The 25021-nt window shown below is 47.8% G+C and overlaps 1 protein-coding gene across 4 annotated transcripts; it reads left to right on the plus strand.

Moving 5' to 3' along the window:
- The first annotated feature begins 18 nt into the window (after positions 1-18).
- Positions 19-24526, plus strand: MED25 (mediator complex subunit 25). Of its 4 annotated transcripts, none has more exons than XM_083582804.1 (20): positions 19-151; positions 1713-1858; positions 2417-2462; positions 3119-3243; positions 4066-4164; positions 5867-5987; positions 7026-7182; positions 8545-8675; positions 8766-8859; positions 9551-9747; positions 11424-11546; positions 11648-11733; positions 13901-13958; positions 16433-16540; positions 17634-17807; positions 19487-19588; positions 20257-20331; positions 21147-21320; positions 23226-23433; positions 24266-24526. In XM_083582804.1, the coding sequence occupies exons 2-20, from the start codon at positions 1722-1724 to the stop codon at positions 24373-24375; spliced, it is 2325 nt and encodes a 774-aa protein (XP_083438930.1). In that variant the 5' UTR covers positions 19-151; positions 1713-1721; the 3' UTR covers positions 24376-24526. The 4 variants fall into 4 exon arrangements, with proteins under 4 accessions (XP_083438930.1, XP_083438927.1, XP_083438929.1 ...); XM_083582801.1 differs by having other exon boundaries at positions 33-151; positions 17637-17807; XM_083582803.1 differs by having other exon boundaries at positions 42-151; positions 11651-11733; positions 17637-17807.
- The last annotated feature ends 495 nt before the right edge of the window (positions 24527-25021 follow it).

Here is a 25021-nt window from a genome sequence, read left to right on the forward strand (position 1 = left end):
GGGGCGGGAGGCGGTGCTGTCAATCCAGAGGGGAGGGGAGGGCGCCTCCGCGTTGCGTCCTCGGCGTGCGCCGGGGAGCGGACCAGAAGGAAAGCGCTTCCGGTGCGGTTCAGAGGGAGAGCGAGGAAGAGAAGCCGGATGTCTGCGTTGGGTATGGGAATTGGAAGAGGGGTCGGGCTGGAGGTGGGGGGGCCGTTGCTTAGGACAGGTGGGTTTTTTTGGGGGGGTGTCCGAGGATAGCACAGAGGCTGAAGCTACAATTCCCCTCCCTGCTTTTCTTAGTAGGCGCACCTCCCCCCCTCCATCGTCCCTCCCTCGCCCCCAAACTCTCCTCTTCTCCAGCAAAGCCAAAATGTTCCCTTCTAATTTATTTAGGAGGCCACTGTAAGCAAGTGAAAACATTAGCAGGATTTTCATAACACTTGTAAAGTAGCAATTATCATGGACAATATGGAGAGATTTTAAAAAAGCATGGGTTATGGAATCATATGCAGTTGGAAAGGTTGACAAAAGGACCCATGGAGGGGATGGTGGGAAGCTTGGAGATTCAGGGAAATCTCTAAATATGGATATGTATTTGGTATTGTTATAGCTTTATATTTGTAAAATCAAATAAAAATTATTTCCAAATATATATATGTTGCACGTTGGGGAGAAAATGGGGTGTGTGTCCTCCTCCCTCCCACCCCAGAACTCGAGGCCAAGCAGTGGAAACTTCTGGGCTGCAGATTCACGGCCGGCAAGCGAGAAGCCTTTGTTTTGCCCAGTGCAGTGTTATTACATTTAAGGAACTCGCTGAAACAAGATGGAAGAGGGAGAAAGGTTACGCTAGTGCAGTTTTACTTAAACAGAAATAGATGGCTTAATGTGTTTTTCAAAAGGGCAACTGTCAACTGGTGCTAAGGGGAACTGTCAACTGCGAAGGGGAACTGTCAACTGGTGCTTAGCATGACAGCTAAGTGGCTGCTGCTGCCACACCCCCTAAACGAAGGCTGTTTCTGAAAACCGGTTTGGGGCGGGGTTGTTATTAGGCTTCTCATCGGCCTAGCGCTGTGAGGTTACAGCAATATAAAAAGGCAATGCTGAAATCAGTTTAAAAGCAAGCTAGAAGAATAGGGTGGGTCCTAAAATATATATTTCTGCTGTCAGAGGCTTGTAGGCTCATGGGAAGTATCCAGCCAGCCAGTGTGGGAAGTGGGATGTTGGACTAGAATCCCTTTCTCACCACATGACAACCTCCTTTGTTACTGCTGAGCTGTCACTTTCCCTCCCTGTAATTGTCTTCTCTCCTTACCACCTTATTTGGATTACAGCCCAGGAAAGGGAGAAAGGCAATGGAGGGCTGGGGCTGGGGTTAAGGAGAAGCCTTTAGGTTGCATCTGACATGTGCTGGAATTTCCCCACCCTTGGACTAGAATTTTGCTGTGATTGAGCAGGTCTTTTGTATCTACTACCCATCTGCCTGACCCTACCTTACCTTCAGATCCACTTCCATTTGACTTGCTTCTCTTTTACCCATTTCTCATTTCCTTCCTTCTCCTCTTCTGCCCTGCTTATTTAATGAAAAAAACAGTGACCCCTTAAAGAGACCACAAGGTTCTGTGTTTTATACAGCATGTGTGCCTTTGCTATAGAATAAATGTTAAATAGCCGTTGATTTCAACCTTGCCTCTGTTATTAATGTTTTTGCCACATTACCTCACCACGGGTAGCTGGAGGAGATGGTGGTGCCAACCCTGGACATGCCTGCTCAGCCCATGGGGGTGGTTGCTGATGTGGTTTTCGTCATCGAGGGCACTGCCAATCTCGGGCCCTACTTCGAGTCCTTGCGCAAGCATTACCTTCTTCCTGCCATTGAGTGAGTGTTTTGCATGGCCCCAGGACGCAACTGTAGTAGTAGCTTTGTTGCAAGAAAGAAGAGGCTCTTGGGAGACACTCATTGGGAGGGAAATGTTGGGGGAATACTCCTTTCATGGGAAGGACTGCAATCATTCACTTTGCATCCTATTTGGAAATGAGCTTCACTGAAATCGATGAGATTTGATGCTTAGTAAGAGGCATTGGAACAGAGAGTGCAGGAATAAAATATAGTCCAAACAGGGTTTTTCGTCAGCTGAAGAAACAACTGCAAGTAGAAAGATTTGTTAACTTTCCTGATCCCAAATGACATAATTTTGGGGCATGGAGAGGAATCTAAAGTAAAAGAAAAACACATTTTCAGAATTAAACTATCATAAATAATTTTATTTATGTTTGCCCCAGCAACTAGGCAAGTAGAGCATGGCAAGTCACTAAACTGGGAATAGTGATAATAGAAAAAATAATCCTGTGATTTCACATCCTCGAGTGCATTCCAGTTTCTCTAACGTGAGCCAACCCTTCTGCATTTTTGTCAAATCATCTCTTTTATTTCCAGGTACTTTAACGGTGGTCCCCCTGCTGAAACAGACTTTGGAGGAGACGTAAGTGTGTGGATGCACTTTTGAATTTGTTAATGAATTCAAGGAATTTTGTGGGCTCTGAAGATCACCTTTCTTTGAGTATACCTACATTATTACCTAGTTGCTTGCTTGCTTGCTTGCTTACTTATTTACTTAAAGCATTTTTACCCTACTCTTCAACTGAAAAGATTAAATGATAGTTCCAACCCTAAAGCTCACAAAGACACAATGTCAAAGGAAAAGGGATATTGGGGGGAGCTGTAACAAGCAATGGAGTCTCTTTCCCTGGCTGCCCAAATCTCTAATCATACAATTTTTGGTAATGTTGTCATTGTTTAAAATGGCCTTTTCAGTAATGAGAATGGACAGCTTCCCTTCTCATGCAGATTGATCAAGGCACTGGGGGATAGTCAACATGGTGCCCTCCGGATTTAATAGACTACAAATCCCATCACCCCTGACCATTGGCCAAACTGGTGGGGGATGATGGGAGCTGTACCCTCCATATCATCTAGCGGGCACATGTTGGTTACTTTAATGGAAGCCAAAACTCCTGATTAGCGACACAGCCAAGCAGAAGACCAATGTCCCTGCTTATGATAGTCAGGGTACTGAAAATTCATTTGGCCCAGAGCTACCCTATCTAACCAGCTTCTGCCTCCCATCCTCATCTACAGTATGGTGGTACCCAATACAGCCTGGTGGTGTTCAATACGGTGGACTGCGCCCCTGAGTCGTATGTGCAGTGCCATGCACCAACTAGCAGCGCTTTCGAGTTTGTCACATGGCTTGATAGCATTCAGTGAGTCTGGGACAGTACATTATGTTCTTTTATTGGCTGCATTGTGCTACACTAGGGATGCATTTTCGTGTGTAAAGGCTTAGAACTGAAGAGGAATCTGATGTCTTCTTGTGACTTTTTGCCATCAGGAAATAGGTCTCGGCAAAACAGCACAGCAAATGTTATATGGAGTATGAATATTCAGTTGCCCTTAGTTTGGGTCCATGGCCTGCCTCACAATTATCTTTCTCCTCTTGCTTGTGTAGCATGCTGAGGCCTAGGTTCATCTATGAAGAGAATGGCCTGGTTGGGAGAGGGATGGGTCATCCAATTCTGGATGATGGAATGGAAGAAAAGCTTCTGGGTTTTCTAGGATTGGTAGCCAAGGTCTTCCAAGATTCCTGGGGAACATATGACGTACTATATCTGAATCTTGAAGACTCCATGGCTTCACAAATATTTTATTAGCTCTTTCAACTTAATCAAGTTTAAAGGATTTGGGTGGTGGAACTGGGAAAGAATCTCTGCACAAAACCTTGGGAGATCCACTGTCAACTGGAGTAGACCAGCCTTCTCCAAGCTGGTGCCCACCAGCTGTTTCGAGCTACAACTCCTCTCAGCCCTAGCAAGCGAGACAAAAGGTTGGGGATAATGGGAGTTGTACTACAAAACATTTGGAAGTGATCAGGGTCAGGTTGAGGAAGACTGGAATATTGGATTAGCTGGACCAAAAGCTTGATGGTATTTAGCATTTGTGTGTATTCCTGGGCTCTGGGGTTTGAGAAGGAGACCTTTGGTTCCCTGCACTGGTCCTCTTTATCATTTTGGTTCCCCTAATTTCAGATTTGTGGGTGGTGGCGGCGAGAGCTGCAGTCTCATCTCGGAAGGGCTTAGTACCGCTCTGCAGCTCTTTGATGACTTCAAAAAGATGAGAGAGCAAATGTAAGTGGTTTTTTTGTGTGAAGAAAGGATACAATGGGTGTGCATCTGTGTTTAAAATTTACAGAACATTAGATGTTTAAAATTGTGAGACCTTTTCGCTTTGCTTTGTGGTTTCCCTAGATCTGGAGTTGTTTTGCAGAAAAAGGGCAAAAACATCAGTCCAGGTTGCATGCCATAATGAAAACAAACTACTTCTGTTTAATGTGAACAAGCAGTGTGCTGGTGCACTCTACTGCAATGTTCTTGCTCTGCTGCTCCCTTCCTCCTGCTGCTGGGATACAAATGTTAGTCCAGCTTGTCATGACATCTGAACTCCAAAGAGATCCCAAGCAGTAAGCCAAGTCTGTTTGACTCCCAAAACGGTTCAAAAACCAAGGTGCAGCTTCCGATTGGCTGCAGGAGCTTCCTGCAGCCAATCAGAAGCCGCTTCAGACATTCGGCTTCCAAAAAACGTTCGCAAACCGGAATACTCACTTCCGAGTTTGCGATGTTCAGGAGCTGATTTGTTCGACAACGAAGGCGTTTGACTACCAAGGCATGACTCTACTGGGTTGTGTTTCTTGTCATGGTGTTTTTCAGAACCATTTGTGATTTCCTTTGGAAAGTACCTAGAAATGAAAGGTCTCATGGGTGGGGGTGGCGCTTGAGCTTCTGTGCCAACTATGGAAGCTTTCTCATGCCCTTGTTTGTTTGTTTTTTAAATTATGTGCTTCCCATCTCCCCAAGTGGCTCAGAGTTCCTTTAGCAGCTACACCGGATGTTGTTGTTTTTAGATGATTTACAAATTGCTTACATTTTAGGGGGGAAATATAAGCAGTTTACAACATATCTTAACACCCTCAATAAAGTTCAAATATAAACAATGATATAAAAGTACCTGTATTATAAAACATCACCGTTAAGTAGGGCATCCTCTTAAACATCAGAATAAATATTAGACATGAAAGTTGACTACAAAAATACAATGGAAATCCCACATTTTAGAACAAGTTAACTGAACAAAGCATCTTCTAAACTTCAGTATAAAAAATTACAAGTGGAAATTGACTACAGAACAATACATTCTGCATTTTTAAATAACCTAATTGTTATTTTTGGGGAGAGCACTGGAAATACGTTCAAATACAGTCGTACCTTGGATCTCGAACGCCTTGGCTCTCGAACGATCGAAACCTGGAAGTGAGTGTTCCAGTTTTCGAACGTTCTTTTGGAAGCTGAATGTCTGACGGGGCTTCCGCGGCTTTCGATTGGCTGCAGGAGCTTCCTGCAGCCAATCAGAAGCTGCGCTTTCGTTTCCAAACGTTTTGGAAGTCAATAGACTTCTGGAACCGATTCTGTTCGACTTCCAAGCTGGGACTGTACTTGCTTTAGTTTGCAAATACCGAAGCAGAGTTGAAGGCAGTTGCATCCCTGAAAGCTGAAGGGAAGGCAGTTGCTTTTCTGAAAGCTAGGATTGGGGAATCTCCAGGTGGGATGCTCGAGACTGAGGTCAGCAGGACGTTGCAAACGGGCTGATGTGCACCTCCTCACAATCCCTTCTCACTTTATTCCCACATGGGTTCTTTGAGCATCTTAGTAGTGCCGTCAAAACGCTACATTGCTTTTGACAACCTAACTGTATCAAAGCACTGTACACATGGACCTTTTGGTCCCCAAGACTCACCTGTTTCTCCCCCCACTCCCCATGTTCTCCCCCAAACAGAGGTCCCACACATAAAGTCTGCATCCTAATCTGCAACTCCCCGCCCTACCTGCTTCCAGCTGTGGAGAGTACCACATACTCTGGCTACACAACAGAGAATTTGGTGCAGAAGATTGGTGATGTGAGTAGAAGAAGCTTGGTTGAAACTAGACTCCTCGTTTCTCCAGATTCATTCATTCATTCATTATTACATTTGTATGCAGTGGTACCTCCGGTTAAGTACTTAATTCGTTCTGGAGGTCCATACTTAACCTGAAACTGTTCTTAACCTGAAGCACCACTTTAGCTAATGGGGCCTCCTGCTGCTGCCGCGCCACGGGAGCACAATTTCTGTTCTCAACCTGAAGCAAAGTTCTTAACCTGAAGCACTATTTCTGGGTTAGCGGAGTCTATAACCTGAAGCGTATATAACCTGAAGCGTATGTAACCTGAGGTACCACTGTACCACCTTTTCTTGTAAGGATCTCAAGGTGGTGTTTATTGTTCTTCCTCTTCCCCAGTTCATCCTCACAACCAGGCCAAGATAGGCTTAGTTCAGGGATATTTTAAAAATAATAATTTTATAAGTCATGCGTCCTTGTTTCTCAATTTGATCCTTTTACGTGGTTTTGCACATTTTGTGTTACTTGTAGCTTTGTAAGATTTTGTGGTGTTTTTATGCATTGTGACTTTTTAATTATTATTATAGTTTAGTCTTTGTCGTAACTGTTAAGTGTAAACCATTTCATTGTTATTTGCCGATATTCAATTTTACCGTTTGCTGTTGAACGCTAATGGGTTATTGAATATTCCTTTATTTGATCTAAGTTGTTTATTTTAAAATTACGTTTTTATTGTGGCTTTTTTGCGTGTGTTGGATCAGATTTGTTATGAGGTGTGTGATGATCTTTGCTGTCTATTCTGTTGCTTCTTCAGCTTGTAAACCGCCTTGCGTGTAGCAACGTAGAAAGGCGTACAATTTAAACACGACATGAAATTGAAATGAAAGGTGGGCTTCACCATGTTCCCTCCTCTGATCGCCTACCAGGATTGCTTCCCACATGCCAGTCGGAGTTAGACAGTTCAGGGGATTTGGGGAGCTTTTAGGGGGTCTCCTTTCAACATGGGAATGTGGGAATTGATGCTTCCTCTGCTCACCTGCTCTACCTCTGTTCCGCAGCGTGGGATCCACTTTTCCATTATCTCCCCCCGGAAGCTCCCTGCGCTGCGCATTCTCTTTGAAAAGGCCGTGACGGGGGGCATGATGGAAGGCCAGCTCAAGGACTACAGCCAGGACCCTCGGCATATGATCCTCATACGCGGCATGGCTCTTCCAGGTAAGAACTGGCCTGGGAACAAGCTGTGGGCAGGCGCCAAGAAGCGTCACACGCACCCTTTGAGTCAAGAAAGGGTCTTGGACATCTGTTTACTGCAGGGTGATAGCTGTGCATCAGGCTCTAGGACTGTGCTCAGTAACAGCGAACTGTTTTTGGACTACAATTCCCATCATCCCTGACCACCAGCTAGCTAAGGATGATGGGAGTTTTAGTCCAAAAACAACTGGAAGACCCCAAGTTTGGGAAACCCTGTTTGGTAAAGCTTCTGCTTACTGATATTTTTTGCCTTTCCGCTAGTCTGCTCAAGGAGGACAGATCAGTCTCCTGTGCTGGTTTCACACCTGTCAATTCAGAACTCTGTTCTTACTCGTTTCTGCAGTGATCGGCCACAAACTGTCTAATCGGCACCAAAACGCGTATTTAAACGCAGCTTTTGAACATACTTTACCCTACAACAGCCATTCTCGTATGCATTTTGGTACGTTTCTTGAGCCGAGAACTGCATTGCAACATTTGGAGAAGCGGGAAACCCGAAAGATAACTGTGTTCTGATCTGCAGAAAGGACTGGGACGTGTGTGTCAGCTCTGTCCCTATCAAGGAACAAAGGACTCAAACATGCCCTGCACTCGGGGTGTTGAGCAGCACTTGAACTAGAGAAGTTGGGCTAAATGAAGATCAAGATAATTTTAACAGTAGAAAATGGGGCAGGGAATTATAGGGACAGAACTACCTAAATTGTATAGAAATTTATTTATGTATGCTACTACAGCAGCAAGATTGCTACTTGCCCAAAAGTGGAAGAAGCAGGGGTCCCAGTAAAGGAAGAATGGATACAAAAACTTATGGAATATGCAGAAATGGTGAAACTTACAGGAAGAATGAGAAATCAAGATAACAAACTTTTTATTTAAAAAAATGGAAATGGTTTATTGAATATTTACAGATAAATTGTAAACAATAGCAGGATTATTGTAGTAACCTGCAGTTTCATAAGAGTATATATCTACAGTAGATAATTAAATGAGCAAGCTAAAGGAATTTGGATATGCAGAAGATATTAAAAAATAAATTGAAGAAACTGCAGAAAGAGGGGTGAGGAAGTCAAATTTTGAAATGTTAAATTGATTGTAAAACTAATGAAATGTATTAATTTGAAAAGTATAAATAAAAACTTTTTATTTTTAAGGAGTTCAAAAAAAGAAAATGGGGCGGGGGAATGTAAGTCCCTCTTCTGTTACCGGCAGCAGGAGGGTTGAGTCAATGCGCACATCCTGGTGTATGGGGGTGGGGGGGGGAGAGAATTGTCTGTTGCGCACTTCCTGCTTGATGACTAATATCTCCTCTGTCTTTTCCATTTGCAGTAGGCGGAGGAGCAGCCGCCAACACGCTGCAGGCTAAGCAAGCTGTGCCCCAGCCCCAGCTCCCCACGGTTCCACCCCAGCTCCCTCCCACCCCACCTCAGGCCCTGCCGGCAGTTTCTCAGCCATACCAGGTACATCCTTTGCCCCGGTAGGCGGTGGTGGTGGGATGCCGCCTCCTGAAAGTTCATCCCTCTCCAACCTTGCCCATCTCTTCTTTTTAGGTGACGCCATCGGCTACGCTCACTGCGGCCCAGGCTGCAGCTCAGTCTGCTGTGGAGGCGGCCAAGAACCAGAAAGCCAGCTTGAGCAACCGCTGTGAGTCCCTTGTCTGTTCCCCCAGGATTGGGGTTTCTTGGCGAGGGGAAGAGGCTGCAGGCTAAAGAGGGGTGAGGCAGTGGAATTTTTCGTGGTGGAATACAGTGGTACCTCAGGTTACATATGCTTTAGGTTACAGACTCCGCTAACCCAGAAATAGTGCTTCAGGTTAAGAACTTTGCTTCAGGATGAGAACAGAAATCGTGCTCTGGCGGCGTGGCGGCAGCAGGAGGCCCCATTAGCTAAAGTGGTGCTTCAGGTTAAGAACAGACCTCTGGGACGAATTAAGTACTGTATTTTTCGCTCTATAAGACGCACCATACCACAAGACGCACCTAGTTTTTGGAGGAGGAAAACAAGAAAAAAAATATTCTGAATCTCAGAAGCCAGAACAGCAAGAGGGATCGCTGCGCAGTGAAAGCAGCAACCCCTCTTGCTGTTCTGGCTTCTGTGATAGCTGTGCAACCTGCATTCGCTCCATAAGACGCACACACATTTCCCCTTACTTTTTAGGAGGGAAAAAGTGAGTCTTATAGAGCAAAAAATACGGTACTTAACCCGAGGTACCACTGTAGTTAGGGCCAGAGGTGCCAGCTTGCAAGGGCGATTGGGGTAGGGAGAGGAAATGTCCTGATGTTGGGGTTCATGGTGGCTGGTCCAGTGACCGTATTTCCTTCTGTCTCTTCCATAGTTGCCTCCTTGAACCCCATGCAGCCCGCCTTCAGCCAAGCTCCCGCACAGACCCTCCCCGCAGGCTCCGTACCAGCCCTGCCTCCCAAGCTCCCTGCTTCTTCTCAGGCCAGTCTGGTTTCCACGGTAACAACAGGCTCCGGCCTCCTGGTCCCACAACCAGTACAGGCCCCGCCACCGGCTGGGCCCTCAGCCATGGTATGTACGGTAGGCCCCCAGGGGTCTTTGCGTGATATGCGTGTGGAGGGGAGAGGTGTGCATATCTTTGTGGGTGGGGGGGAGGCCACCTTGTCCTTCGAGAAGTGGTTGTGAGATGCATGCTTCGCGCAAAGGGTGATGGCCGAAACACTATCAGAACACTCAATTTGCAGGGAATGCTTTGGAAAAGGAGTGTGCCAAATTCTTCTCTTGGCTCTCAAACCGGCTGCAAGCAACTGGTTCATTTTGCTGTTGCTTTATTCCACCTCCCCACACTTGCCTTTTCATAGGACGCAATGCCAAGAGATCCATTTTCTTTTCTTTATTGATTCTTAATTAAAATGCAAAATCACAGAACAAAATCACAGAAAACAGGTATGAAATATTGAAGCTGAGACAAAAGAGGGAGTCCAAAGGGGGTTATTGGGTTGTCGATTTTATTCTGATTATGTATTTTGTGGTTTTACATTTTGATTTTATTCTGTGAACTGCCCTGAGACCTCCAGGTATGGGCCAGTATATTAATAAGAATAAGAATAAAAAGAATAAAAATAAATAATAATAATAATAATAATAATAATAATAATAATAATAATAATAATAAACTTCATTGAGAACAGATGTTTACTTACAAGCTGATATACAGGTGCTATTTAACCCCAAAGAAGCTACCTCAAATGTACAGAAATGTATCAAACAAGTGTTGGAAATGTAAGGACTGTGAGGGGTCGTTCTAGCATACATGGTGGACTTGCAGGAAGGCATATATAATGAAATTAAGGACAATCTTAAAGTGACTTTCCCAAGAGGCCAGGATCCTTCCAGCTGGGGATACAAGACAGTGAAATCCCAAAGGAAGCCTCGACAGTATTTATAGCTGTGACTACACCACAAATTCTGTTTGTTCACAAATGGCAGGAGGAGAGAACATCCTCAAAGGAGGAATGTTTGATGAAAATCTTGGAATACACAGAGATGGCAAAATGGATGGCGTTGATAAAAGATACAAATTTAGAATCTTTTAAAGACTGGAAACCCTTTCTGGTCTGTGTAAAAAGACCACATTCAAAGACCATAGTGGGGTTTGAAGTGTTTGAAAACAGCAGAAACCCATATTAAGGAATATGATAAAGACGGATAAAATGAAATAAGGTGGAACCTTAAGACGCAATTGTATGTAATTTGGGTTATAGACATCGATGTTGGGTGAGCAGGAAGTCACTTTTGTTGAACTGCAGTCCAGTGGTATCTCAGAAGTTGAACAGAATCCGTTCCGGAAGTCCATTTGACTTCCAAAACGTTCGGAAACCAAGGCACGGCTTCTGATTGGCGCAGGAAGCTCCTGCGGCCAATCGGAAGCAGCATCAGACGTTCAGGTTCCAAAGAACGTTCGCAAACCGGAACACCCACTTCCGGGTTTGCAGCCAAAACATTCGATTCGCAAAGCGTTTGGGATCCAAGGTACGACTGTATAATCGTTGGGTAACGAATGGAAATAAAATAAAAGATCATTATAAAAAGAGAAGAAAAGTTTACAGACATGAGAGAGAGCCCTCCGGAAATCAATGGCCTCAAGGCCTGGTCTCAAGAGGTTGGGCTCCAGACCCTGATAAAACACAGCCTGGGCTCTCAAACATTATGTCTCTCCCTTCTCTCCCTCTCCTCCCACCCCACAGCCTAGTGGCGTCCCTCCCAACAGCATGAACGTGGCCCAGCCAGCGCAGACACAAATTGGGGCCACGCAGCAGTCGGTCACAAACAAGGTGATCGCATGGAGCGGCGTGTTGGAGTGGCAGGAGGTGAGAGCTGACTCGTGGCGCGGGGGGAAGGGTGAGCCGAGAGCACAGAACCGGTTTTGCCTGGCATGTTTTGACAGTCTGCCCCATCCCTCTTCCCCCAGAAGCCCAAGCCGGCTTCAGTGGATTCCAACACCAAGCTGACTCGTTCCCTGCCCTGCCAGGTGTACGTCAATCAAGGAGAGAACCTGTGAGTGCCTGTCTGCGGGTCACCAAAGGAGGGGGAGAGTGCGGTGGTCAATGGCTATGGGGCAAAATATAGCGATATTCTGCCTCCACTGTCAGAGGCACCGAGTTTCTGGGCACCGGAAGTAGGGAGAACTCAGCTGTGATCAGGGGCTGCTTGCGGGGTTTCCCATAGGTATATTGTTTAATTATCTGATGGATCAAGTGGTTGCATTTGTATCCCATCTTCTTCTCTAAGGATTTCCCAGGCCCTAGGTCAGCACTCTAACCACTGCTCCGCAGTGCCTCTCAAAGGCGTCAGGATTTGAACCAGGGGCCTCTCGATCTGCGGTCAAATGCTCTGCCCTTCTGCTGGCCGCTGTGAGGAGACCAGATGAGCATTTGGCCCGATCTAGCACTGTGGGTTAAACCACAGAGCCTAGGACTCGCTGATCAGAAGGTCGGTGGTTCGAATCCCCACGACGGGGTGAGCGCCCGTTGCTCGGTCCCTGCTCCTGCCAACCTAGCAGTTCGAAAGCACGTCAAAGTGCAAGTAGATAAATAGGTACCACTCCGGCAGGAAGGTAAACAGCATTTCCATGCGCTGCTCTGGTTCACCAGAAGCGGCTTAGTCATGCTGGCCACATGACCCGGAAGCTGTACGCAGGCTCCCTTGGCCAATAAAGCGAGATGAGCGCTGCAACCCCAGAGTTGGCCACGACTGGACCTAATGATCAGGGGTCCCTTTACTTTACCTTAGCGGGGCTTTTCCGAATGCTAAGTTTGAGAGGCGTTGTTTGTGGTGAGGCAGCCACGTTGGAATAAAGACAGACTTAAGATACTGGAGGAATGGGCATGGGGGCGCCGTTCAGAGTTAGGTAGGTTTTCAGAAAAGCATGCCAGCAATGAAAGTGGGCAAGGAGCTTCTGATCCCACCTCAGCCATGCTCTTGTTTGCTTTTTAAGGGTGCCTGGGAAGGATCTGGGGGCAAGAACAGCTGCACCTGTCTTTAAATTCCAAAAGAATAGCAGCCTCCCTGGTTTGTCACAATTAATCGGGGAAGGATACATTTGCCGTAACCCGAGGTGGAGAGCCTCTAAACCAGGGGTGGCAAGATGTCTCCAGATCCCACCATCCCTGACTATTTGGCCATGCTGTCTGGGACTGATGGGAGATGGAGTCTTTTTTAAAAATCTGGAGGTTCCACAAGTTTGCCACTAACGCTATCAGGCTCAGCCGCCGGATAAGGCCCCTTTCCTTTTTTTGAGAAATTACTGAATTTTTCCGTCTATAAGACACCCTCATGTATAAGTTGCCCCCTGTTTTGGGGAACTCTGATTTAAGAAAATGGGGGGAGATGGGCCCCGTGTATAAGGCCCCCAAATTTTGGACATTATTTTTTTGGGGGGGGGGAACCTAGTTTTATACACGGAAAAATACGGTAGATCCCATCAGGGTGCTTGGGGCGGGGTCTTCTCGGTGGTTGCAGCTGCCGAGTGGCCTCCTTAGGCAATCCCAGTGAGTTTTTCCCCCTGGCTGATGTTCAACATGTTGTAAAGAGCTCCACCCCCAACCACCCCCGTCCCCAGGAGTTTTAAGCTGAATTTGGTGTCTATGTGGATGTGTGGTATCTCCCATCGGCGTGTTTCCTCGTTGGATTTTGATCATTGCTAATTGCTTATCATCATCATCATTTTTTATTTGTATGCCACTTTTCCACAGTTAAAAAACCAGTGCCCAAGGGGGCTTACAGCATAACAAGATTTACATAATTGCAACAGTCATAAACAATAAATAAACCACATTAAAAAAATACACAACCAAATGGGAAACAATTTCCACATAAATCTAAATCTAAAGCTAGGAATACAGCATTAATGTCACAGTTTAAAATGACATAGGTGAAAAATAACAGCAACTTAAACAAAAACAAAACAGAGCCCTCTCTGCCCAGTGGTGGCAGCAGCGGCGGCAGCAGTCCTTTATAGAGCCCATCAGGCCCCGCCCCAGGCCAGGTGTTGAGTGGCAGGACTGGGGCCCTCAGGCGCTGAGCAGAGGAGTCCTCTGTTAGATATTTTGCGGCTGCGCATAGCCTTATTTTAAGGGGCAAATAATACACCAGGTTAATACAATGTGGCGTTGCTGTGGGGGTGGGCATGCTGCTAACTTGCCTCTTTTTTGCTCCGTTCCAGGAAGGCGGAACAGTGGCCCCAAAAGCTCATCATGCAGCTGATCCCCCAGCAGCTTCTGGTAAGGGGCAAGATCGAGGTGGTTGTAGGCGGAGCCTGTCCTAGTGTTAGGCTATAACCCAGGGTGGAGGGCTTTTTCCAGCTCAAGGGCCACATTGCTTTCTGTGCAGCCTTTCAGGGGCCGCATGCCAGAGGTGGTAGAGGTCACAGGCAAAAAATAAATAAATAGCCAGTGCAACTACTAAACCTTGCCATTGTACAGGATGCTGGTTTCAACACACAGTTGCACATCCCTCCCTGTCACGGCTAAAAATTGGCCGCTGTTTCTTTGATACTAAAAGAACTAAGTCAGCATGAGTCAGCGGCCTAAAATGACTCAAGCAACCTTTCACCAAATTGTACCTGTATATATAGAGTGGTCGGGGACGCGGGTGGCACTGTGGTCTAAACCACAGAGCCTAGGGCTTGCCAATCAGAAGGTCGGTGGTTCGAATCCCCGCGACGGGGTGAGCTCCCGTTGCTCGGTCCCAGCTCCTGCCAACCTAGCAGTTCAAAAGCACGTCAAAGTGCAAGTAGATCAATAGGTACCGCTCTGGCGGGAAGGTAAATGGCGTTTCCGTGCGCTGCTCTGGTTCACCAGAAGCGGCTTAGTCATGCTGGCCACATGACCTGGAAGCTGTACGCCGGCTCCCTCGGCCAATAAAGCGAGATGAGTGCCGCAACCCCAGAGTCGGCCACAACTGGACCTAATGGTCAGGGGTCCCTTTACCTTTACCTTTATATAGAGTGGTCAGTGTTAGTGTTGGGTGTGGGTTGGTTGGATGGTAGAAAGCTGGTTGCGTTTGGTGTGTGTAAAAGGTGTCAGTCGTGGTTGGAGAAGAAGACTTTTTAAGAATAAAAGCAGCAATACCCTGCAAGAATACTCTTTCTCAAAGACTCTTTTGTGCCAACTAAGGTCCGAGGACTAGGCAAAGGAGTAAAAAGCAGGTCAAAACCTTTTCTTTTTCAAACACAGTTACTCCCTACTATTCATTTGTGCAAGAGAAAGGCCCTCATCCAGCCCACCAGTGCAGCCAAGCACCAGTTTAAGACAGTTACAGCCTCCTCTCCTGATTCAAATCACACACACACACACACACATACACACACAGAGAGAGAGAGAGAGCTTGGCACCATGAGCACATTGATGACATCACACCCCCAATCTCCTAATGGCCGCTCCTGAACAGCATCTGTGTTTTTAACGTATCATTTTTGTTTGTTCAATTTGGTCAGCGATATCTTTAAGCTACTGAGAGATCAAACAGGAGCAACATAAGTTGCACCTATGCTGCATCAGGTGCTGCACTCGATCGGCTGCACGGCTGAGTATGAAACTCCCTTGTGCAGCCAATCCCTGCAGAAAACGGCCAGCCCAGGCCTCTTGCTTGGCTATTTCCAGATCTCTTGTGTTAGTTTCTGTTTTGTGCCGCTGTGCAGCTGCTTGGAGTCACAGGACTCTGTTTACATTCCAGAGACCTTCCAGGCTGTTGGAAGTCTCATGGAGACAGGAGACGGATGTGACGTACTGGTTTCCTGTTCCTTTGTTTCAGTTGCTCTCTGCTTTCATAGAGAGAGAGTGTCTTTTCTGTCTGCATAGCTTAGAAATAAAACTCTTTGCAATGTAGCCATAAATCTCATCACTTCCGCATGCTGCTGGAAACTCTGCTTAATGGGAACGTGCCTGAGGCCTCATCAAAGGCTCAGGTCGTTAATTATTCTTTGGAGGCGATTCCGAAGGCTCGGCCGGAGGAAAATGAGGCTTTATCAGCTTGGCCGAGCAGAGATGCCAACATCTTGCACTGCAGTTCCCAGACACCCAGCAACCAGCTGGCTGCCGGGTGCTTAGGAAGCACCGTGCAAGAGACTTGCAGCCCACCTGCCAGTTAATAATAATAATAATAATAACAATAAATTTTATTTATATCCTGCCCTCCCCAGCCGAAGCCGGGCTCAGGGCGGCTAACAACAATAAAATAGTACAACATTCTAAAATCATTTCATTATAAAATGAATTCAACTCAAATTGATGGCAACCATTGGGCTAAAGTTCTGTAAAGGTTGCCAAAGGAGGGCGTCAGGCTGTGCCCTGTCCAAGGCCTGGTGGAACAGCTCTGTCTTGCAGGCCCTGCGGAAAGATGTCAAGTCCCGCAGGGCCCTAGTCTCTTGTGACAGAGCGTTCCAGCAGATCGGAGCCACAGCCGAAAAAGCCCTGGCTCTGGTTGAGGCCAGCCTAACCTCTCTGTGGCCTGGGACCTTCAGGATGTTTTTGTTTGAAGACCGTAAGTTCCTCTGTGGGACATACCAGGAGAGGCGGTCCCGTAGGTACGAGGGCCCTAGGCCGTATCCTAGTTATCCTGCGATGCAGTGGTGTCAGGCGATGGGACATAGGTGGGTTGTCAAAGCGGAGTTACAGATAGCAGATGGGCTTACCAAAAAAAATGTTTGGTTTGCCGTGCGCAAGCTCAAGCTCCTAACTGTCCTTTTCCTCTTCAGACGACTCTGGGCCACCTCTTCCGCAACTCGCGCATGGTGCAATTCCACTTCACCAACAAGGACCTGGAATCACTCAAGGGCCTCTACCGCATTATGGGCAACGGATTTGTAAGGCACTATAGGGGATGGGGGGGGGCGTAACGCAGGAGATTCGGGTGGCATCTCCTCAGGGTTGGTTGGGCAGGTCAGGTCAGTCAACATGGTTATACAAGCCTCCCATATCTCTTTGCAAACCAACCAAACGATCAGTGCGTCTGGCTGTTAACCAGAAGGTTGGTGGTACAAACCCACCCAGGGACAGCTGCGGGCAGGATTCCTCCATGGCAGGGGGTTGGACTAGATGACCCTTGGGGTTGAGGATACGCAGAGCACAAGGCAAATGCAGGATTGATTCCCAGTTGCCCCCACCACACTACTTTTTTGCCAGAGTGGCTGTTCAGTTTTGAACATCCCTGATGGTAGGAGGTGGGTTTTTCACCCGGAGGGTGGCTTCCCTTGGGAATTCAATTTCTTCCCATGGGGGCACAGTCTTGCAACAGACAAACCTTGGTCATAGAGGGCAGAACCTCCCATTTATAGGCAGAGCTTCTTGGTTATGGGGACGGAACCATCATCTTCTGAATCAGGCAGCAATAATAATAATTATAATTATTATAATAATTTTACTATTTGTACCCTGCCCATCGGACTGGGTTGCCCCAGCCACTCTGGGCAACTTCCAGCATATTTAAAACATAACAAAACATTAAACGTTAAAAACTTCCCTATACATGGCTGCCTTCAGATGCCTTCTAAAGGTTGTATGGTTACTTATTTCCTTGACATTTGACAGAAGGCTGTTCCACAGGGCGGGCACCACCGAGAAGGCCCTCTCCTTGGTTCCCTGTAACTTCACTTCTCACAGTGAGGGAGCCGCCAGAAGACCCTCGGAGCTGGATTTCAGCGTCCAGGCTGAACGATAGGGGTGGAGAGGAGGAGATTTGGGGGCAGATACTTTTCTCTGTGGGCCAGATTCTGTAGCACAGGGGTGGCTAACCTGCGGCTTCCCAGCAGGCGTTGCTGAGCTCCATCTCCCATTGCCTCAACAATTGGCCTTGCTGGCCCCAGGGGCTGCTGGGAGTTGGCGCCTCAGCTGCGCCCAGAGGGCCGCAGGTTAGCCACCCCTGCTTTAGCAGATGCATCCTTCTCGTCGTCACATGAGCAGGCGGGCTGCGTCCACTTCCCTCACACGACGCCCTGCGAGGTGCGGGTGTTGATGCTGCTCTACTCCTCCAAGAAGAAGATCTTCATGGGCCTCATCCCCTACGACCAGAGTGGCTTTGTCAACGGCATTCGGCAGGTCATCACGAACCACAAGCAAGTCCAGCAGCAAAAGGTGCGGGCAGCTGTTTCCCCTGAAGGGACAGCTCTGTTCTCTTCAGCTGTGTGCGCACGATACGTTCAGAGCGCATTTTTCCCCTCAGAGAATTCCGGGGGCGGCGATTGGTTCAGAAGGGTTTCTGGAAACTGTAGCAATGTGAGGAAACCGCAAGGCCCAGAATTCTTTGAGAGGAAAAACATGCTTCAAATGTGCTTTTTAATAGTTATTTATTGATACTTTTTCAAAGGTATACAGAAATGTATACCCATTTCAAAAGTATCTTTTTTATAATACACAGAAATAAAACAGCTGCCTAATATAAAGAAAGAACAAGGGCAGAAAGGAGAAAAGAAAAATAATAGCCTGAATAGATACAGTGGTACCTCGTGTTACGGATGGGATCCGTTCCGGAGGCCTGCCCATAACATGAAATGCCCAAAACTCGAAGCGCTGTGTCTGCGCAGGTGCACAGCGCGATTTGGCGCTTCTGTGCAGGTGCGAGCGGTGAAACCTGGAAGTAACCCATTCCAGTACTTCCGGGTTGCCGCGGGACGTAACGCGAAAAGACACAACATGAAGTGGACGCAACATGAGGTATGACTGTACAGAGACAGTAGGGCTGGGCGATTTCTGGTTTTCAACATCGCAATATATCCCCAGCTAACCATTGCGATATACTGATATATCACTATATCTGAAATAAGGATGGAGCTATGCAGAGGCGTTGGCTGGCTTCACGGTTTTCCCCACATTGTGATTTTTGCAAAGCTCATGCACACATAATAATTCGCAATATATTGCCAGGTCAAAAACTATGAAACCGATATCATGGTTTGGATTTCAGGCTGGTTTTGGATGATATGTCACCCAGCCCTAAGCAAGAGAAGAAAAAGAGAAAAGCTTAGAGAAAGAAAAAGATAAAAGGACTTCCCCCGGCTCTCTGTCCTGCAGCCAAATATAGTATTCACTCATTAAGATCCAACCATTCTATTGTCTATAAACCAGTATTTTTTTCGATCTTCAGATCCAGATATTACAAGTTCACGTTCTCTTTTGTTCAAAAAGTCCACAAGTTTAAATGGACTTTAAATGTATAGTTTGTATTACAGCTTCTCTTTCCTTGTCTCTCTCTTTTCCCCCACCCAAAGGCACATTGGATTGCCACATGCTGAAATCTCTATAACTCTCTCTAACCTCATTGCGCACTGTCTCCCAGCTGAAGTTGGGGGCCACAGCCAAAGAAAACCCCCCAGCATCACAGGCCATTTCTAAGTAGTGTTTCCACATCTGCCTCTGACCTGTAAGCCTGGGTAGTAGAACCTCCAACATTAAGCTATTTGGCCATTGAAATGACTTGTGGGCACATCAATTGGAGTTTCTAACCTCCCTCCAACTATTTGTTGCATGGCTTTTATGTTTGCTAGTGAACCGCGTACTCCCTTGTGTAGAGGTTGAGATTCATGCCTCTTCACAGGCATTTGCTCAAGCGCCTGCCTCGATCTCCATAAGCGTTTAGTGGCAGAAAGATACAGGCTATTATTTTATTTCTTTATTTTGGCTTAGGTGGTGCCTGGCCAACTTAGATGGTCTTCTCTCCTGGCTTTGAAATCTCCCCGGTCTCTTCGTTCCCATCGCGTGTCCCACTCCCCCTCCTCAAGTGCTCATCCTTCTCCTGTCTCTTCCTCTCTTTGCAGCAAATGGGGGGGTCCCAGCCCCTGGGATCCACGGCCGGCGCACAGCCATTCCTGGCAAAGCAGCCTGGCGCTTTGCCGGTGACACAGGGCGTCCAGCAACAGGTAAGAAGGGGGATGAGAAAGGGGCACAGAGAGAGAGAGAGAGAGAGAGAGAGAGAGAGAGAGTAGAAGAGACATGAGTGGAAGAATGTAGTATTATTCAATATGGAGCAATGGTGGTAGGAAGTTAAAAGAAAAAAAATGGTTAACATTTATCAATAATAATACAATTAGGGAACCTATCTTGTACTTTTCGTAGGAAAAAGAAATTAATGGTTATGAGACACCTTGGCTTAAAAGAAATACTGTTTAACAGAAAGCGGATGTTTGTATGGATCGAAAGTTTTAAGTAATCATATTTTCTGGGGGGGTTTTATGTAACCAGCAGATGGAAAACCGTTCTTTTGTTAATGTTTTCTTCTTCTTCTTTTTCCCTCACTTTCCTTTCTTTATTTCTATTCTCCCTTAGTTTTCTGTTTTTACTTATTCGATTTGTATCTTCTGCAGTTGGGAGTTTACTGTATTATGGGATAATCTTAATAAAAAAATCTTAAAGGGAGAAAAAAATGAAAAAGAGAGTTTGCTCTAGTTGTTTGCCTGGCGAGGGTGGGAAGCAGCCGTCATGAGGAGCAATGAGGGGAGGCTATTCGTTGGCAACCTTGGCATCGCACTACCTGTGCTCCTTTCTCATTGGCCACCTCCCTGCATAATGCCCCCCTTTTTTATTCCAGATGGGTGGGCAGCAGGTGAGCCCTGGCATGCCTCAGGTGGGGATTATGGAAGAGCAGCAACGGCAGCAGGGCCTGGTGAGTCACTTTGCAGAGGTGTCTTGAGAGGGGGGCTCGTGCCGCCCTCAGAGCCCCAGTCTTTCATGCAGCTCGAGGGAGCCGGCGTACAGCTTCCGGGTCATGTGGCCACCATGACTAAGCTGCTTCTGGCGAACCAGAGCAGCGCACGGAAACGCTGTTTACCTTCCCGCTGGAACGGTACCTATTTATCTACTTGCACTTTGATGTGCTTTCGAACTGCTAGGTTGGCAGGAGCTGGGACCGAGCAACGGGAGCTCACCCTATTGCGGGGATTCGAACCGCCGACCTTCTGATCGGCAATTCCTAGGCTCTGTGGTTTAACCCACAGCGCCACCCGCGTCCCTAGGGGTCCTTTACCTTTACCTATAATACCCTTTTGCAATCTGGCCGCCGCAGAAGCATTGCAAATAATACGCACACCTGCTCTGGGTGGCAGCCAATCTTTGTACCTATCAACTGAATCACTCACAGAGACGCATGTGCTGCTGTTGGTCCCGGATGGCGTTTATTAGCTGCCCCCTCCATTTAGGCAAAGGGGTTTGGGTGGCAGCCCGTCTTGTGGGTCAGTCTCTGCATTGCCCTTTCACATGTCTCTCATTCGCCAGGCACTGCTAGATCGTATGTGGAAGATGCAGGCCCAACATAACTCTGAGCTGGGGTGAAGCCAGCAGCACCACTTCACTGGGTGGGAACAGCAGGGCAGGGCAAGGCAGCACGGCCTGTTTCACCTCAAGCGCCAAAAGGGGATTCTCCACCCCTGGGAAGCCAGAATGGCAAGCTTGACCATGTTTCCTTCTTTTCCCGCCCCCCAGTTGCAGCTCCGAGTGCAGCAGCCTCAGCCAGCAGCTCCAGCCACCAACCAGCCTCCGCAGGCACAAGGCCCCCCCCAGGCCGGGCCCCAGGCCACACAAGCAGGCGCCATGCTTAGACCCCAGAACCCTGGAGCCAATCCTCAGCTCCGCAGCCTCCTCCTGAGCCAGCAGCCGGTAAGGGCGATCTCCCTCCTCTCCACCATGGCATCCTGCTTTTTTAAAAAAAACCATTCATTTACTTAGAACCATAGAACTTTCAAATTGGTCATTAGCGCCAGGCGAAAATGTTCCTCTTTAGCCAGGCCTTTGGCTGATTGACATCCAATGCCCTTTTAAAATGTGCTATTGGGTTGCTCTTGTTTTTGTTTTTATTATGTATTTTTATGTTTTTATCTTGTGGACTCCCGAGACATGCAGGTGCAGGGCGGTATACAAATTTAATAATAATAATAATAGTAACGACTGTGTTGTGGGAGAGGGGATTATTGGTTTGCTTTTGTTCTTATTTTTATTCTGTATTTTGTTTTTTTATATATATTCATTTTATGTTGTGAACTTCCCTGATATCTATGGATGAAGGGCAGCCTGCAAATTTTATTTTATTTTAATATAATTAATAATAATAATAATAGCCCAGCCCTGCTCAGTTCAAGTCCTGTGATTTTGGTGCAAGAGAATGAGTCGGTTCAATCTTCTGCATGACAGCGTTTGAGCTGTTTCAAGGCAATTTCACGAAGGATCTGGATTGATCTGGAACCGTGCAAGAGCTGGATCCTTCTGTTTTGGGAATGACAAGATTTCCCCATTTAGCTCTGCCGATAGGAGGGTGCACCATGATTCTCTTGGACATAGAATCATAGAGTTGGAGGGACCCTGAGGATCATCTAGTCCAACCCCCTGCAATGCAGGAATATGCAGCTGTCCCATACGGGGATCGAACCTGCAACCTTGGTGTTATCAGCACTGTATTCTAACCAACCGTTCTCTCTCAGTGGAGGAAGCCTGCTGGAGAGGGCGACTCCTCCTTAAGAATATCCAAAGCAGGGCCAAGTAAACGGCTATACTGCTCTCCAGTAGAGGTCAGTCCACCACCATCTCCCTGTCCAGTTCTGTCCTGTCTTCACTGGCAGAAAAAACGGACAGATTTTGTATAATCTCCAGGGCCATCGGCCACGAAGCTTTTCCTCTTAACCTAGATGTACATTCAATCCTTCGCCGGAGTCCCACCCCACCCCTGCTTCTTTTAAAGCAGGGGTGTCCAACAGGTCGATCGCGATCTACTGGTAGATCCCCGGGAGGTTTTGGTAGATTGCGGTCGATCGCTGGGTCCCTTTCCTTAGCGTTGGTAAAATAGAATCCTGCCCCGCCAACTCACCCTGCCCTCCATTGTTGCACGATCTGGGAAGACAGAGTTTACTCAGTGAGGCTGTTTGTTTGTTTCCCCAGCGATCTGTTGGTGAGTGGCTGATCCCCTTTCTCCCACAAGCTGTGACCTGAACCCCTAAAAAATGGGGCTATCCTCCTCCTTAAAAGCTCAACAACTTTGACCTGAACCCCCCAAAAGGGGGTAGATCGCTGCCAGTTTTGAATTCTGTCAGTAGATCGCAGTCTCTTGGGAGTTGCCCCCCCCCCAAAGGGCAGATTTTGTTTACAACAGGAACCAGGGTCCAAAGCCTATACTGAGCAGGTACACACTGCATCACACCTGAAGTGCTGGCCAGGTGGGTGAAGGGAATGGAATCACCTTCTGGTAGAGGGAGAAAATAGCCCCACGGCCTCTCATATGTGGAGAGATAGCCTTGTGCCTTGTGTTAGCCACTCAGGGCAGACCCTGGTACCTAGGAGAAAGGTGGCGGCAGCAATATTTGAGAGAGGGAGGGATGGAGACTTCTAAAGATGGAAGTAGTTGCATTCGGAAGGTGGGATGCTGAGGGCGAGACGGAAAGGAGCAATCGCTTTGCACTGTCTGCTCTGTAGTGTTGCTCAGAAGGTGTACCTGTTTGAAGACTCGTCTCCTCTTTCCGCTGTGAACGAATCATCTCTTGCCCTCTGACCTTCTCTACCTTCCCTCCTGCACAGCCCCAGGCGGGAGTTCCTCAATCCCAGCAGCCCCTCCACCACCTTCAGCAAGGTTCTCCGGGAATGTTGCCCCACCAGCCCATGGGAACAGCTCTGGGGCATCAGCCTCCTGGACAGCAGCAGCTCCAGCTCGCCGGACAGACCCTCATGCACCAAGCTCCAGGGCAAGCGTGGCCAGGCCAGATGGGACCGCGGGCGGCGCTGCCAGGTAGGATGCGTGAAATCTGCCTAGAACCAAACAAGCTTTCCCACTCTGGAAGCAGCTGTATCTAAGAGCTGGGGGGAGGGTCTTTGTTTTTAAAGGCTTTGGCCCAGAGAAGGGCGAGGGAGAGACAGGGAGATCATCAGCATCTTGATGACGCCTCACCCCAACTTCCCCGATGTTGGCACTCAGCGACTTCTTATAAGATAAGGAGCTGATCTTTGCAGAACTCCACAACACAGTTGCCACGGGATGGAGTCTGCTCCCGCGAGCAGAAGCACTGCCCCCCCAACTTACAGAGCCAGTTCTGGAAGATAAAAGGGACCCCTGACCATTAGGTCCAGTCATGGCCGACTCTGGGGTTGCGGCGCTCATCTCGCTTTACTGGCCGAGGGAGCCGGCGTACAGCTTCCGGGTCATGTGGCCAGCATGACTAAGCCGCTTCTGGCGAACCAGAGCAGCGCACGGAAACGCCGTTTACCTTCCCGCCGGAGCGGTACCTATTTATCTACTTGCACTTTGACGTGCTTTTGAACTGCTAGGTGGGCAGGAGCTGGGACTGAGCAACGGGAGCTCACCCCGTTGCGGGGATTCGAACCGCCAACCTTCTGATCGGCAAGTCCTAGGCTCTGTGGTTTAACCCACAGCGCCACCCGCGAAGATACCCCATAGTTGATCAGAAAGAATCGGCAAGAGTTACGCTCCCCACGTTCCTCTCAAGTCAGGGCAACCAAAGCTTTTCTCGGTGGCAAAACCAGGCTGAAACAGGCCTAGATGATCTGCTTCCACCTTTCTCCTTGTCTGTAATGGCCTTCCCTGCTGTATCTCTCCCTCCCAGGTCAAATGCTGATGAACGCTGGTCCCCGGGGCCCAGTCTCCCAGCCAGGTTTGCAGCAGGTTCCGGCCCCCAGCATCATGGAGGACGATATTCTCCGGGACCTCATCTGATGGCGGAGGGTCCTGCTCCAACACGACCTGGGGTGGAGATTGTTTCTGCGTGGTGGACAGTGCTGCTCTTCCGGAAAACATTGCCATCTTCCTTTCTTTGTGTGTAATATTCCCCCCCTCCCCCCGTTTGTTAATAAATGTTATCCTCTTCCCTTTGTGTCTTGGTCTTTCCTGAGACAGGTTCATGCCCAGAGCATCTCTGCCTGTCCCTCCCTCCCTCCTCCAACCAGGCTCAGAGCTGAGGAGTGGACTCAGGGACCCTGCGCATTAGCTCAGCAGCTGGCCCTTCACAGAATTTGGGAGGGTGAAGATGGGTGGGGGAGGATAAGAAGCAGTTCCCATGCCAGCTTTGGTGAGGGTCTGCGCCGCAGAATTGTGAGGCTCCCAGAGGCAGATGTGGGATTGAATGAGTAAGAGCAGGGGTGATAAGTCGGGATCTGTAGGCGATACAGTAGATCAGTAAGGGTGTCTGACTCTCGGTAGATTGACAACAACAACCACTACTACAAAATAATAATTCTGTGCCACAGCTAGACTTGTGATGATCATTTATCTCTCAGCCTCAGTGTTCCTTACCTGTAAAATATAGAGTATTAAATGGTTGCTGTTGTGCAATTCTGCTGGCTGGTTTTAGTGTTTTATACAG

This window comes from Podarcis filfolensis (assembly GCF_964270895.1).
Source record: "Podarcis filfolensis genome assembly, chromosome: 13".
NCBI classification, from domain to species: Eukaryota; Metazoa; Chordata; class Lepidosauria; order Squamata; family Lacertidae; genus Podarcis; species Podarcis filfolensis.